Below are 17,119 nucleotides of genomic sequence, written 5' to 3' on the forward strand. Positions count from 1 at the left end.
GTAAAAGGGCTTATAAGTGATTAAGAAGAAGAACCGAGAGAATGGAAAGTGAATTATTTTAATAAAATTTACAAATAAAATACTTTATCGCAATACAATCCCTTTACACGTGTCCCTCTTAGGAAGGATATACAAAATTATCGCGGCACACGCACGTTGTATTTCGTCGAGATATAATTGCTTTGGAAAAAGATCGATACACGTAAATATGCATTCTATTTATATCGCCATTTTTTTCCTATTATATTTATTATCAAATTAATGATAATGGGTGCAACACACACCGCTATTCCATCGAACGTAATAACCAGGCGATCTCTCTCGCGCGGCTGCACCGTTCGAGATAATTAGAACGAAAGCCAAAGCCAAAGCGATATACGAGACGCTCGCGCGCCGAGGTCGCGAGCACGCGTGACGAGACGAGACGAGGAGGGAGATGAGGCGAGGCGGCTCCCTGTGAGCGAGTCTCGCGGCCGAGCGACCAAGGTTCGCCCGGTGGGCAGTCGAGGCCTCCGGAGCTCGTTTCCGTGTTCCACGGCGTGGCAGCGCGAGGTGAGGGACGACGGACCCGCGTACAGCGAGGAAGGGAGAAGGGGGGCGAGAGAGGCAGAAGGGACCTCTCCAAGGCCCGGGGCGCCGCGAGCGTAACGGTATATCGCGGAAGAGCAACGGCGACGACGATAGCGCGGATAGTCGGCCGGCCGATCGTCCCTCCCGACCGGGCCTTACCGGGCCTCCTCCTCCACCCGGACCGAAAACGAACCGCGCGCGTCTCGGGGGATGCGATCCCCGCCAGCGGAGATCCTCCGCGTGCGTGTCCGTTCTGATTCGAGATTTTTCTCGACTTTATATATATTCAAGTGGAGGAGGTGGACGCGCACGCGACGCTACCCGCGGATCGAGAACCATTAAATTCCGGTCTCATTAGTATTAGAAGCGTGGCGTCGTTTCACAGTTATTACAGCTGGCGGAGCACGATGCTTTACAATCCGTCGACGACGTTGGCCCGCGCAATGCTAATGCGCGTATAATACACGTATGAGAGCGGTCGAGACTTCCGTGGTGGCTACAAAGCGCCTCTTTTACGCTTTTACATTAAGTATGCAATGACACGATGAGGTACGGAGGTGTCTACCCGGCGCGTACACAATACGCTTATTGTATATGCACGTACGCCCGATTTCAAAAGAGAGAAACTAACTCTCTTTCGTCTCCCTTCTCTCTCTCTCTCTCTCTCTCTCTTTTTTTTACCTTCGCTCCGGACGGGGATTACTTTGCGCGAAAACTGGCGGACAAATGGCGATAAACGATGCTAAACGACGATAATTTTCCTGCATTCGACTGGTGTCGAGGCGCCAGTATGTACTTAAGAAAACTCGAAATTAAAAAAAAAAAAAAAACGTAAAAACTCAATATGCGAATCGACGCAAGAGTCAGGTAGCTGTCTTAGAAGAAGAGACAAGGAACGTATCTGAATAAACCTATAAAAATATAGAGGGTGATCCAACTGTTGACTAATGCTACGATTTTTTATTTGAATTTAAGCATAATTATAATATATATATATTATAATTTTCACGAAATCTCTCTTCTCACATGAAGAAATAGACAATTATTAATTGCGGCAACTAATCGTGTATAATTTATCGCATCGATCAAACACTCTGTACAAAAGATTGTATAATCCCTTTGTTTCCTACACACATCCATTCATTTCTTTTTCCATTGAAATCATAAACACGATTGATTTCATCAATAATGAAATGATATATGCATATTTGTTTCTTGGATCAAAATTTTTGATCTGCTGCGACTACAAGTATTTTTAATCGCGATTAAATTTATTACGAAATATTGATTCCCTCTTAACTTATATATTTATTTTATATTCGTCTCGCGTATCTCACAATTTTCTTTTTACATACAATCTTATTACATTAATTCGTCTTCGGCTATATCGTTATTTCCGATATCAAAAGCTCCGATATGGACGCGAATATTCTCCTTTCTGACCTGAACTCGCGATTCAAGTTAGCCACGCGTACGATAAATCGGTAAATCATAGAGTTAAAAGAGCCGATTTACACAGTCGAATGCAACGGTCCCGCTAGGATTTATTACGCGAAACGAGCAAAATACGTGATTAGCGTACATCTTCCAAGTCCCCTGCCCGCAAGAGTGCTCTTTATGCGATCGCTCGTTAAATAACAACAAGCTTAATTATGACATAAACTTTTCGAGAAATGAGTTAGCGATGATAAATAAATGGGCGATCGAATTCGCGTTTCGAGAATGTCAAAAAGTCAGAATGATAGTACTAGATATAATGAAATACATAAATTCCGATCTAGCATTAAATGATGATAAACGGGTCATCTTTCTCTTTTCAGCCGCAAAGTATGACTGACGTTTCATTTGCTTTATCCGAATTGAAAACCCCCGGTAATGGGGACGTGGGGGGAGGGGTAGCGCGATATTTTCACGGTGTGGTGGCACTCACGAATTACACGCAAAAGCGCGCACACTCGTACCGCGTGTAAATGGAGATATCGGTACACAATAGCGTTACCGTAGTAATTTCCTGTCCGCCGACTAAAGGCAGAGCTTCATTAGTCGGAAAGCATATCGCTAGTCTCTTTGTATTATAAAAGGATCTCTCTGTATGCGGTTTAGAATTGCGTTTCTTTTTTTTTTTTTTTGCTCGGTCGAAACAAGGATGACGTCATCGGGACAAATTTACCAACGTACCTCGGATATATTAGCGCGCGTATCTCGGAAGCAGAGAACGTGTGAGCGTTTACTAAAATTAAAAAAAAAAAAAAAAAAAAAAAAAAAAAAAACTCCGAACCGTGTAAGGGATATTAGGATGAATCGTTACGCGCGGATCTTAAAGAGCGAAAGATTGAATGGCCGATCCGTATGTCGAACGAGTAACGGTCTCTTCGCGGTTTATACTCCTTTTCCATGTGCCCCGCATGGTAGCCGAAGACGCCCGCGATCGTCGCCCTGATTTCTCGTCCTCCCCAGGAAAAATTTGAGATCTAAGATATTCGACGTCAAAATATTGAGATGTTAATAATTATTAATAATTAAATATCCGACAAATTTTGCGAGTTTCGCGAATAAAGCAAGAATTGACGGAATATAATTTTCACAATTTATAATAATAATTTTGAGGACACGCACATACGCTCATGCTTTATTTTTTCAAAATTTTATTTCCATACTTAATTGCAATGCTAACCTTGTAAACTTCTTCCTAAACAAATGAGCTTCGGATTCCTCGAAATGTTATTAAAATGAAGGTTGGGCTTATACCCTAAAGTAGGTAGAGATATACACCGGTAATTGTTGGACGCGCTCGTACTTTTCACGCTTCGCGACGCGCGTCATATCTGTTTCCTGGCGATCGCGTAGCAAAGCGTACACGATTGTTAACTACCGAGAGAGAGAGAGAGAGAGAGAGAGAGAGAGAGAGAGAGAAACGCTTTAATAATACACAACTCGACGGAGAATCGGTGGCGATTTCGCATAACGAAGCGCGACCATTATCATATGACGTGATTCGGATCTTTGATAAACTTCACGCGCATGGCATAATAAATCGATGATGGATAAACGATCACACGACTCGATCGCGGAATGTCGGTGCGTCATAAAAAAAAAATATATATATATAAAAAAAGCTAATAAAAATATGTTGTTTATAATGACAATGTCGTTCGACCTTATCCGCGACAAGGTACGAACTATCTTTACTTACATGCGCGCGTTATCATTTAAATTAAATCAATTGAAAAATGAGAAATGTGAAAGTAACACACTATTCTATCCTATTATTGATGTAAAGGATTTTAATAATGTGAAATGATAAAATATAGAAGGAGATAATCTCTGTCAAAAATGAAGCGTATTAAAATTGTCGTTTTTCAATTGGCGCTCGCGAATCGAAAGGTGACGGCACAAAGAAATGTTAAAAAGAAAATGTAGAATCTATTTTTGAACACGTACAATTTACTATCAACTACACGCGCTTTAATATAGGGCGTGCCCTTTTGCGCGCATTTTCTATATAAGTGCGTATACGAATCTATTATGGCGATCCGCGAACAATAACTCTTCCTCCACTCTCGGCATTTAATGGCCGTCCATCTATTTATCGTGGAGGAAGAGGAAGCGGCTGATGGGTAGATAGGTCGAGCGTTTTGTAACTAATTTCGCGAGTAAATTGTCCGTAACATTGGTTTGGTGCACTCGGACTAAACTAACGATAGCTAACCGGGGGCTGGAACTGTGTCGGCGTGCCAACGCGTAAATCCTGTGTTGTACGCCGGTCAGGATTTCGAGCCGATATATAATTTCAGCGTCATATGGATTCCGACACGCGAAAAAAGATGACCTCTCTTTAACATCGAAAATTAAACTCAAAACATTTAGCTATTTATATAAAGAAAGATATAAGAGAGTTATTGCAAAGTTTTATTTCGAATTCTAATAAAGATTTGACATTCAACGTAAGTTTGGACAAAATATTTGTGACTTTGTTCAAACCTCATGATAAGCGTTTATAAAGTTTACAGCTATCAAACCCGCTTTAGGCGATTCATACTTTGCGTCAAAAAATTCAGGATGGAATCATATTAAATTATGTAAAAAAATCTTGTAAAGATTCCGTCTTAAATTTCGTTGCCACCTATAAATGAGCCAAAATGAGCTTTATGAATAAATTGAAATATTTTAAAGAAATAATACATACTTCTTACATTTCGAAAAATATTGGTGCATCAAATTAGTTACACAATCAATCGCATTAATAAAATAATTAATCGCGTAAAATTATTCCAAGTTCTATATACATTAGTGATTCATCTTTAACACTAACTTTAATTTTTGTAAAAAGCTTCTGGCCAATAATGAAATAAATGGCAATTTCTAAGCCGCGATTATTATCTTATCATTACATAAACGCTGCGAGTTATTGATGATTATCAAAGAATTAAGTAATGGAGAAAATTGCAATTAATGCATGCTTAAGAAAATTTACAATGTATTCGAGAGCGTAATTAATAGCGGTAACAATATTTGCAAGTATTTAATGAAGTTGTATTTCTATGTTTAAAAGCAACCGAGCAACGTATAAGAGTTACATGGTTTTATTTTTTTTTTTCAAGTTACATAATATCAAGCAAAAAAGAAGGTAGAGGAAAAAAAGATCTGCGGAAGATAAAAAGTTTCCTGTCTATAAATTCGACTCATCGTAACATTAAGATGTCAAAGGCACCCGTTAAATGATTTCTACGATAATTCGTGAAATAAATGCGGTTTAAAAAAAAATCATCGTACATTAATTACTCAAATTACCCTTTTACTCTCATAGAGTATTTTTTAACCACGATACCAATTAATAACTTACATTATATTATAATAATTATCATGTAATTGATCCACGTTTCTTCCTGTGAACAAAATATTAACCGCTTTGCTCTTGAAGATAATAATAATAAAACGGAAAGAGAGGAAGCAGAGAAAGAAAAAGAAAAAAAAAATCTTCTTCGCGCACATCTCGTTATTAAGGCATATGAATCCCGCGCGACCGCGACCGACCCTAACCGAGTACGAGTATAAGTATACAACGTAAGTAACTGCACACCCACTCGTTTGCGATTCCACGTGAGTCATTGGCTAGCGATTGGCTAATACATACAACGTATAGTCGAGGAATATCTCGGAAATCATCGCGAACGTCGGGAAAGGGCCGATTTCATCGGCGCGGCTCGACTTTCCGTATAATCGCGCCGATCTTAAATATATTCCGTTATGTCCCCTATTAGAGGAATTCTTTATCGCAATATTAAAAGATGAGGCTTTTACCGAGAAATTTTACAGCGAAATCAAGAATATAGAGCCGGAAATATCATACGTCGAAAGGGGCGCGCGTACGAGTAATATGATTATTATGAGAAAATATCTACTCGAGACATATATCTACAACGCACAAGGAGATTGCAGAAAAATTATCTATGTGAGTCACGTCTTACATCGAGATAACGAATTTCTCGTCCATCGAGAGAAATAAAGTAAAGCTAATACGAACGATATTAGCCGTCGTATATTTTCAGTTAGATCATCGTCTCCGCTTGATGTTAATCGCGCGTTTCTGCCTCCTCCCCTTCCCCTCCCTCTTGCCCTCCCCCCCTCCCTTCCCACATCTCCCCTTTCTTTTATTCGTATTTGTACAACGACTGAAATAATCGAACGGCGGAACGGTAATCGTACGCAGTTTTGAAACGAAGGGCGGTGAACCGTGGAAATGGTTCGTCCGGTGGTGGTTGGGGATGTCCTTTCTGGCTCGGGCGGCACAATAATCGTGGATTTCCGTCCGCTTATTATCTTACACGCGTCGCACAATGCGTTTAGATTGTGTCGGGTGGTATCGGTTAATTACCGGTCGCGATTTAGTCGTGCGTACCTGTCCGCCGACGATAAGCGTGAGACCGAGATGCGTATATGAAGCTAGATCTCCCTCTCGTATCGAAGAAAGTTATAATTTAAAAAAATATACGGAATTTTAAACGAGAGAGAGAGAGAGAGAGAGAGAGAGAGGATTTTATTTTATTTCTTCTTAGAATTATAAATATCTACTCAACCGAATTAATTTTCGCGAATAATATCTCGATAGAAATAAATTCGTCCACTCCCTTCGGACAGGATTCTCTTATTGTTAAGACTCAAACTCTGATTCCGGAAATAAACGTAATATGAATATATAATTTTACAGAGCGCTTGTATGTAGCGTTCGATATCAATGACATCTGTAAAATCTCTCTCTCTCTCTCTCTTTCAGATTCTCGCGCATTTATTTCAACGTTTGTGGTTGTTCCTTCCTCCGTACACTCTCCTTTGGGATTCGAACACTCTATTCGACACTTGGCGACGATGCGCGATTTTGCATGCCAAAAACGCGGTATCCAGGAGTCGGTAACGGTATAAAAAAAACCGGTTTCCGGTTGGAGATTCTGTAATAGGTGTTCGCAAAATTCGTAGACCGGCTTTTCGACTTGGAGACCAAACCGTCGCGTTGTCTCGCCGCGTTCTTTCCTTCGATAACATCGCGAGCAGAAAACTTTCCATAATCGATTGATCGATTTCCTTGTCAATTTTAGCCATCACAATCTGTCGCGATCGATAAAAGTCATAAGAATTGTGTACCAGAATACGGAAGATTGCGCATAGAATCCGTGATATAAATTTCTCTATCGAGATATTTTATAGAGGGGGGGGGGGGGGGGTGAATTTAAACAACGTCTCTCAAAATCAGCATACGTTTTCTTTTTCGCTGCAGATTCTTTTATCGATTCGAAAAAATATTGTCTTTACAAATAAAATATTTAAATATTTACAGTTCCCTCGGATAATTATCGATTAAAGGAACTCTTGGTTTAATTAAGCTTTAAGATACGACATTAAATGAAAAAGTTACGCTCTTCCCTTAATTTCAAGAACGCTTTACCTTTTAACACAGGACGCATTAACTTGAATTATAAAAAGATGCATATATTGAAAATTGAAAAATCGCTACAAGAAATGACGTTTCCCTCGACGAATTTTCATGAAAGGAAAGAAATTGCTTTCAAATGGACGAAAAAACCGCAATCTCTTTCAATGATATTATGAAATACCACTCCACTATACGTTGGTAAAGCCAACAAGTTCATTAACGAAATAGCGGTCTTTACGAAAATCTTGGAGCCTTAACGACAAGCGAAACAGCCTTCGTAATGTCAAGAGTACACGCTCTCGTTCGTGGCGTGAGAGATCGCACGAACATAGGCAGGCACGCACGCACGCATGCACGCACGCACACGCGTGTCACAGAGATAACTTCCTCCGTGTAAGGCAGAGAAGAGACGTACGACGCGTGTGCCAGACTGACGGCGCGGTATCAAAGGATATTTACCCTGTCAACAGCGTAGCTTTACGTGACGGAGACGCCGCCGCGTCTATAAGGGGAGAAGACATAATATACTCACTCGTACCGAGATAATAGTAATGGGTATTATTACTCCGCTCTATTATTTTACGATCTAGCGCTTCCCGGGAATTGATATACATTATCATCGTGCCGCGCCGAGCCGAGCAGAGTCGGAGTCGATTGACGAATGATTAAGAACGTAAATATATCCATCATTTTTTTCGATCCGCTATCTATCCCTACTCATATATTATATATATATACGTTTATCATCGATGTAAATTATATGGCGCGCCAAGTTAAACGAATCTAAAACAAATCATTTAAATTACGACACTCGAGTCAACAACGATTAAATAAAACGAGAAGGTTTAATTAAATATTCGATTCGGATCCGACCCGCCGTGTTTTTGTCAAACGCCTCGTTGTGGAAACTTAAAAGCCGGCGTAGCCAGCCGACAGTGACACGTGCGCGATCGTAATGACATATTACTGTAATAAAGAGAAATTGAATGACTCCTCTCCTGAAATCGGCACGCGTGCGACTTTTGCTATTGTAAGCGAGACTCGATTACCCATCAATTACCGATTAATTAAATCGACATTTGCGTCGTGCACGTTGAATACCGAATCAAGTTACGCTTAATCGACGAGACTTGGCCTCTGCCAGGAATACGAAAGTTTTTGCATAAACAGGCTCTTGTAATTTCCTCGATTAAAGTAACGTATTCTCGATGAATGCACTCGATCGAGACGCTCAGATTTTCTCACTCTCTCTCTCTCTCTCTCTCCTTCCGTTGCATCACTCAATTCTTAAATCAGTGAAAAAGGATTCGTTCACATACGGTAGCAATATTTACTCGTGCGAAAGAGTATGCCATTTTATTCTCATCATTACTTCTTACACGACAAAGTCTCTATTATTATATTATCATGTTAGAATGAAAATGTTATCGCGTTAACACGCGCTACCTCATTCGTAGCGATATACGACGCGCTTTCGCGCACCTGGTTTTATCGGCTCGACAAATATCCATCAGGTGAAACACACCCTTCCTCGTTTTCACGAGTGTTTGCACGAGAGAAGAGAGAACGAGGATGAAAATGTAAGCCTGAATTTCGGATTTTGCGAGACTTACTCACCTGCATCTGGAGCCACGAGTAATCGATGTACGCGGTGGTGGTGGCAGCGGCGGCGGCGGCGGTGACGGGCGCCGTCGACGAGATCTCCTGCCAGCCGTCCTGGGCGTTGCATCCCGCGAGGACGGCCGCGAGGGGCCCGTCGGGTTGGGCCCGATCGGGCACTATCTGATCGGCGGCGTACTGGGCGACATAGGGCGGCTGTATCGTCGACGGCTGGACGCCGAGGGTGGACGGCAGACCGGGCAGCGACACCGGATGAGGATGATGATGCTGGACGACCCCCGTGGCGGCCGCGGCGGCACCGGCGGGCAAGCAACACACACTCGCGTCCATCCGTAGTGGCGGCGACGGAGTGTCGTAAAAGCGTAGCTGCTCCGGCTCCGGCTCCCGTGTCGTCGTCCTGCCGAGGATCAATCCTCGCGGCACCATCCAACCTGCGACCGCCGCCGCTCGCGTCGTATCCGTGATATCCGACGGCCCGTGAAATCGGTATCCTTATCTTCGCGAAGGGGTCTAGAGTCTCGGAGTCTGTTCAGGTGGAGCGAAGCGGAGGACGATGCGGTGCTATACCATCTTTCGCGACGGATCGATTCGGATCGTCTCCGGATTGTCATCTGTCGCGGCTCTCGAAGCACCATCCGATCCGCGAACGTTTCGATGCGTCCTGGTGGAAGAAAGATTGTATCTCTTTGATTATGTCCTTCCTTTAGGGATTCTCGATTCTGTCTTCTCTCCAGGACGAATCGAGGAAGAAGAACGAAGCGCTACTATCATTCGCGCTAACCAGGTTTCACCGGATATCGACAGTCACGTACATCGGAATCGCGCTGACGTCCCGCGCGTCGAGTTCAACGAGTTCCGTACGCGGAACACTATCCCGCACCAGGAGGCTGCCGTGGGCTCCTTGAATGTCGGTGCGAACATCGCGTCCTGCGAAAAACAGATTCGTTAGATATATCGAAAAGCACTAACGCGAGCAGGAAGAAGCGTTCGATCTCGAGTTTCAATGACGGATCATCGACGGTATTTTTCGAGTTCCCGCGACCTCCCGTGATCTCCAAACGAAAACATCGGATCAAGTTCGAAATTATTCCGATCGACTCCGATCACTCTCCGCGTATTACGTTACGTTTACATCTCTCTGTTATAGGACAATGTTTTTTCCAACGATACCATATCGTCGTTCGATGCCGCTTTATATCTCGACGATTTTTCTTCTTCTTACAAACGGCCACTTGTCGATACGGAACACTTTCGTTGGCCTTGCTGGCCTAAATGGCACTTCGCGACGGATCCCACGTACAGATCGTTTTCAGAGTTAACATGTTCGCGCACAAGACGCGAAAGGAGGCGCTCCCGCGAAGAGGTTAAAAGGAGCGCGCGCGCGCGCACGCGAGCGATCGAGTGCCGCTGATCGGCCGCCGCGGGATCCGCGAAATGACGTTTCTCGACGGTGACAGCGCGCACTCCCGTTAACGCGTTGACGCGCGCGCGTGTCCGAACGACCACGAGGACGAGGGCGGAGAGAGAAAGGGTGGGAGAGAGATGGAGAGAAAGAGAGCAGAAGACTTACAAAGCGAGGGTGGTGGGACCGGTGGTGGTGGTGGTGGTGGTGGTGGTGGTGGTGACGGCGATAGTGGTGGAAACGATACGGCGATACCAAGGATGACGGACGAAACTGGCGCGCGCAACTCTTCGACCGTCGTTTACATCGCGCACCGTCAGCGTCGCGTACGCGCATGCGTGGATGCGTGTCGTCAAGGCAACGGTTCCAGAGTAACTGCCTGGCGAACGCAGACGCAGCCCTCCGCGGCAAGCATGTCGCGTTCTCTTTTGCGCGCTCTCTCTTTCCCTCCCTTCCATACTCCCGTATTCTCTCTCTCTCTCTCTCTCTCTTGCTCATTCCCGATCTCGTACGCCTGGCTCACGCCCCGGGCGCGACCGATTCGAGCGGTCTAGGCGGCCATCGAGCGCACGCCCCCGTCCCGACACCGAATGAGCGCCTCTCGCTCTCTCACTCTCTCTCACGCGGTCTCTCTCTTCCCAGTCGCTCTCTCTTTTCCCGGGTCGTTCGCTCTCGTACAGTCTCTCTTTCTCTCTCCGCCGAGTACCATATATTCATATACACGTATGCATACGTATACTTTTTCCTCTTGCCCCGTAAGTTTCCTCGGTCCCTCTACTCGCTCACCTTCAATCTCTTATGATTCCGTTGTCTCGATCAAGCGCGCGCGTCTAGCGAATCGTCTCGTCCTTTTCCCACCGCATCACACGCGAGGCGAACGCCGCCCGCGCGTCTCAACATCGATCGGTGCGATTATCGACGTGAGCTATCGCGAGGAACTCTCCTACCCTCCTCCGACTTTGGCACACTTCTCTCGACGTTCTTCTCCCCCTTCCCGCCACTTTCCCCGCCCCATTCTACCGGCGTACCACGGTACCTCCCGCGCGCTTACTTTCTTCCATCGCGTCGAGGCCTCCGGCGAATCAACCCTCGCGTATCGATGTTCGCCAACGCCTTTTCTCACCCTTTCGACGCGCAATGTCGACGAAGCCGACGGGCGAGACGCGACAAATCGCGCAAATTAAGGGAACGAACGCAAATCGAGAAACACGCGTGTCCCTAGCGTCGCACGAGACAACCTTACCCGCGGGAAAGCGACTGATGAGCCTGAAGTTGGCGCGTATTAACTTTACGATAGGCGCGAATTTCATATAATATATATAAAATGTTACACGACATATAAAAGTAAAATATATAACAGCTTTGATCGCGTAACTTTCTCTCCGACAGGATAAGAAAGGTGTGGAGTGAAAATTTTCGCCCCGATCGACAGAGATCGCGCATCGTTTAAAACGAAGGGATACGTAAAAAAAAAAAAAAAGATAATGAGAAAATTCAAGTGGAAAGATGTACATGGCTTGCGACTTGAATTCCCGCATCTATTTCTCTTATATATACTTTTTTTCGTTTCTTCTCTTAAATAATTATATACATTAAAGATGCCAAGCGCGATGCGTATAATTTTTCCACGTATCTATCAATTATTTCGATATTTCGTGAACGATATAACAATTGACGAATCGATCCATTTCGATGTCGAAAACGATGCGCGATAAGGATGTGAGAAACTGGCACGATTTACCGAAATTTCCATAAGTTAATGAGATGCGCGACGCCCGTTGATCGATCGACTCAATTTGTCTCGAATGCCATATATATTCGCGCGATCGTATACACGGAGAAGCATGCATCTCTCCGCGTCGCTCTTTCTCTCCCAACCCCCCCCCCCCTCCGCGTTCCCTCCACCCCCTACCTTTGATCCGCGACGAGGCAGAAAGATTCCCTTTCTCTTTAGATTGTGAAACGATTTTCTATCGCGGCGCTTTAACTCTCCGGTGCAGCGCGGATTTATTATATATGCAATGGGTTACGCAAATTACGACAAAGTGCAAATATTTCACATGACCTGCACCTGCGTGACTCCCCTTTCTACACGTGATCGTTTAACCAGGCACGTGAATCGTGACGCGCGCACAGAGATGTATGTATGTATATATATATATATATATTATACACATGTGTAAATCGCTGTCCAACGAGCTTCCTGAAACCAAGAATCTCTCGTAATTCGGGATATACGTAACGCAGCGCGAATTACATTCTTTGAGCGATGTTTCCTGGGAAAGGAATTATCGCGAGGAACGAGATAATGAACAGAAAGTGGCTGCAAGTTTCGGAAATACTTCATTTCTCGTTTCTAAAAGAGGCTTACAATCTCATTTAGCGCTTAATATCGCATGAACGTTCATTTTAATCGCGAACTTGTTATGCAAATTTTAAATTATTCAATGAAAAATAAAATTTACAATTTTACAAATATAGTTTACAAATACAAATACTCTTTTTATACGATAATTTCTTTAGAATACGCTGTTTGCAAGTGAGAAATAATTATGAGATAGATTGTTTGCGTTTGCGCGAAAAAAAAAAACTAAATTTATTAATTAACATATTAACATATATATCTCGCAATTTGAATAGATTAAATTAGAAAGAGCTATTTACCTATAAACAGGAAATGACTGTGGCTTGCATGATAAAACGCGATGACATGTATCGTAGAATATACAATGTCAAGTTTTTAGGGTTAAAAAGCTCCAAGTTGAATTAAGAGCCGAACCGGTTACCGGTGAGAGAGCGCGCGCGCGAATGACGAGCACGGCTGACCGGTCAGAATTTAGCCGCTAGAGCAGAAGACGCGGGGTGCCCTGCGCGCGCGCGCGCGCGCTTCCCCTTCTCTAACTCTAATCCCGCTGAGCTCCGCGGAAGCAACGCGACTTATGAATGGGAGTAGTATTCGCCCATTGGTCGCGTCCGATAGCCAATGGCTGCCGACGCGCGCTCGCGGCAAGTGATGCGAAGCGACCGTGCATGTGATGCACGTCGATATTCCCGCGAAAAGATCGAGACGAGATATTGAAGTAAATCAACCGGATTCTATTATTACCGTGTACTACTGCCTTCATTTGACAAAAATTATTAATCGTGAGATCGCTTCAAGTTATAACTTAAACTCCGAGACCTTTACATGCTTGAATATCGTATATAAATAGCGTACAAGTATTATTATCGATTTAGCTATTTATATCTAATTACTATATGCGCCGATATAGACCGGACATTCAACAATTTTCAATTGTAATTCCGACAAGGAATTTCACGCGAATCGAAAGGGACGATGTAAGGAACAAAGTATTAATGGGGCTGGCATTAAGATCGCAATTTGACGAGAGACAAGATAGTAATTTCAATTTCTCCGCGATGATGAATATATCGCTTAATAACAAGAGGACGGTGAAGATAATTGCCGAGTATGAGTGAGACTAGAGTGAACAATATATACGCGCGAAGAAATGTAACGACTTCGCAGACGTTGTTGCAAATCTGTTCGCAGATTGTGCGCGGATAGAAGGGTGCAACATTGCTCGTATGACAAATACCGAACGGCAATTATTGGATAACTTATGGAAAGTATAGGGAACGGACGACGCGCGGCGACCGCTCTTATGACAAAGAAGTGAGCGCAGCTCTATCCTGGGTACGTCAAGGTGACGAGGCGGCGGGGATGACACCATATCCCGATGAAGACGAGAACGCGTGCACGCGATGTTACATAGCATTATATTACAGATACATTGCGCCGCTTTGTGAACTGCCGCCTCGCGCGAACTGCGTTTACGCGCATTTACGGACTGGCGTCATCTATCAATTAGCCGGCTCATAGGCGTCTTTTGCTGCTATATCTCATAGTAACTCGCGATTGTGACTCAATTACAAGCAGCGATGCACGAATTACGTCTCATATTTCCATCTAAACTCGTGAATCATTCAACACGTATTGCTTAGATAATTAAGAATGTGAGTCTTAAAATCGTTGCCTGGCATCCGATTGTTATATCGATATCTATTATTGCGAACGTGATTCATATATCGTTTATTTTCTTTATATATTTTTTAGTAAGAAATTGAATTCTTCCTTTTTCTAATCTTATTCACATAATTCGAAATATAATCTACATATATACATACAATATTCGTAATACACGGTAATGAAAAAGATTATAGATTCTGACGATTTGTCTTTAACCCCACACGTCACCGTATTTAGTTCTCTCCTGCATCGGTGGAGTACCGCTGGTTGTGGGAATCCGTTGGTTTCTCTCGTTCGCTAATGGAGGCCTTTCTGGCGTTTTAGGAGTGTACCATTCTTTGTTTTTCTTATAAAATTCGTCCCTATTTTTGTGCCTCAACTCGTTGTAACTAATGCCTTTTTGCAAATTTATCGGTTCAGTTAGATCCGTATCCTCGGAGACGTGAAAATCACCTTCGAATATAATTTACATAGTTATTGTATTAGCCATGTAGAATACTTGATGATAATTTTTATGAAACTCACTGCTATCGTTAAAACTAGAATATCCATCATGTGTGTTCATCGATGGATAATCGTTGAATACTATTTCTGTGGATGGTTCGTCTGAGCTCTGAATTTCAGATTGCACATCCAATGGTTGAAAGCCTTGATATTGTCCCTCTCTATAAACAAAGACAAATAAGATTTGCTCCGACAAGAGACAATATATATATATATATATATATATATATATATATATATATATATATATATATATAAATAAATTAAATTGTTCAGAGATAATACCCCATAGATCTATTATTTCCATAATAACCAGCTTCTATTAATCTATCCTTGAGAGTACTGTTTGGTAAAGATGCAACTTTCGCTAGGCATATCTGGGAAATGGCTATCTTGCCCGATATCAGGCCAAACATACTGCCGACTATAGCCGCGTATTTCGCTTGAGCGCGAAACGGGGTTATTCTAAACGCTCCGTATCCAATGGCTGCACCGACAAGTGCTGGCATTATGACACTAGAGCTTTTCACGCATGCCTGCCAAGCTTTTGCCTCCTCTGGTGTCAACTCTACTTTCTACAATTTATACGATACAATACAATTACATTAGATTTAAATCATCTAATTGATATATCTTAAAGTGTATATTTTATAATATATTTTATAACGTACAAATATATATTTTTCTATATATAACCGGTAACAATCAATTATATATCTAGATATAAATAAATGAAATGTAATTAAACAGTTACTAAAAAACTACATTGTTTCTTTATTGTTATCGGCATCGATGAGTGTATATATTATTATAATTAATTTATTTTACATATAAATAAGTAAGAGTACTCCTAACCTGCATCTTCTGATATTTTCCATAATCGGGTTGCTGTACATCCGTCACGGTAGTCGTCATGATTTATAAATATTCCAACAATATTTTACACGCATTGAAAAACTTGCATCTCGTGACAAATATTAACTGTTGTAAATAATCAAGTTATGATTCAAATAATATACGACGTACAAGGTGCAAGATAACCTACGCGGACAACTCGGCACTATGGCAGGGCAGCGGAAAATGTCAGCGCCATCTATGATTTACTAAGATAAGCAGATAGAATGGTAAGTTATCTTCTCGATTAATATCGTTAAAACTGACTTTTATTAGTTATCGATGTTTCTATAATTTTCGCGGTTTCTTTATATTTCATAAAAAATATATTTTTTGTACGTATATATTTTGTTTACAATGTAAAATTACTTATAGCAAAATAAGACTGTAATTTTTTTGTAGAAAAAAAATTACTCTTCATTTACACATCTCGATCGCGTTTTTATTTATTTGATATTTTTTCTCAGTATTTATAATATTTTAGCGTATTGATTATATATATTTCAAGGATACACATACACACACATATGATATCTTTATCCTTATATGACATGTGTTAAAATGGCAACTGATGTGAGAGATACCGGGATGGCGTTTTGATTCGATTTATTTGCGTAACCGCGCTAATTTAATTACCGCGCTGTGCAAAAATAAAACCGAGAGGAGACTTTTACGTATTGCCTTGAAAAATTATTCGACAATCTATCTTATACTTTTGCTCAAGTATCGAAATCAGGAGATTATGTCATCTGTTTTAAAATTAAAATTTGTGGATATTTATTTACATTTTGTTGAGAACTTTTAAAGCGTCAAAATTATTGCGAAAAATGTACATTTCCCGGCGTTAGTACATGAATAACTTGTCGGAAGCCTTGAACGAGTTATATTGTGTAATATTTTCATTATCAGTTTTTGTTACAAAAGAATCGCAGAAACGCGTTCTGTAAAGTCTGATGCACAATTATTTGCACGAGCGCTATTTTTTTCTCTAAGTACAATTAAAGATTTATCGCTTTTTCTTTTTACGAAAGAGAGAGCTCAAGAATCCTTGAAATTGTTCTAATACCTTCGATTAATTTAAATATCCATTTTTTTTTATGGTTTTGCAAACATATATTATCTTCATGAGTCTTAACGCAGTTGTATCGTGTGTATGCATCGCTCGCGTGCA

At 42.0% G+C, this 17,119-nt stretch overlaps 2 protein-coding genes across 2 annotated transcripts in view; both read right to left on the reverse strand.

Moving 5' to 3' along the window:
- LOC138933205 (dendritic arbor reduction protein 1) overlaps positions 1-10,885 on the reverse strand; it is a 43,943-nt gene extending 33,058 nt beyond the window's left edge. Inside the window, 2 exon segments of the mRNA XM_070295771.1 lie at positions 9,116-9,779; positions 9,931-10,885. Coding sequence (XP_070151872.1) covers positions 9,116-9,544 — 429 coding nt within the window. The 5' untranslated portion in view covers positions 9,545-9,779; positions 9,931-10,885.
- Positions 10,886-13,044: 2,159 nt separating this feature from the next.
- On the reverse strand, positions 13,045-16,116 carry LOC138933115 (OCIA domain-containing protein 1-like). Its single transcript, XM_070295612.1, has 4 exons — positions 15,910-16,116; positions 15,340-15,629; positions 15,076-15,215; positions 13,045-15,003 (listed from the first exon to the last, which is right to left on the reverse strand). Exons 1-4 carry the CDS (start codon positions 15,967-15,969, stop codon positions 14,762-14,764), a joined length of 732 nt encoding a protein of 243 aa, XP_070151713.1. The 5' UTR covers positions 15,970-16,116; the 3' UTR covers positions 13,045-14,761.
- Between the last annotated feature and the right edge of the window lie 1,003 nt (positions 16,117-17,119).

This window comes from Polyergus mexicanus, unplaced genomic scaffold (assembly GCF_030449975.1).
Source record: "Polyergus mexicanus isolate NDT 795.1 unplaced genomic scaffold, iyPolMexi1.0 SCAF_5, whole genome shotgun sequence".
NCBI classification, from domain to species: Eukaryota; Metazoa; Arthropoda; class Insecta; order Hymenoptera; family Formicidae; genus Polyergus; species Polyergus mexicanus.

Excerpts from the sequence above, each read along its gene's own strand:
- LOC138933115 (XM_070295612.1), bottom strand. The coding sequence starts at position 15,969 with ATGACGACTACCGTGACGGATGTACAGCAACCCGATTATGGAAAATAT. Across the intron at positions 15,630-15,909 it reads GAAAATATCAGAAGATGCAG|AAAGTAGAGTTGACACCAGA; the intron begins GTTAGGAGTACT and ends TATAAATTGTAG. Across the intron at positions 15,004-15,075 it reads TTCTAGTTTTAACGATAGCA|GTGATTTTCACGTCTCCGAG; the intron begins GTGAGTTTCATA and ends TTATATTCGAAG.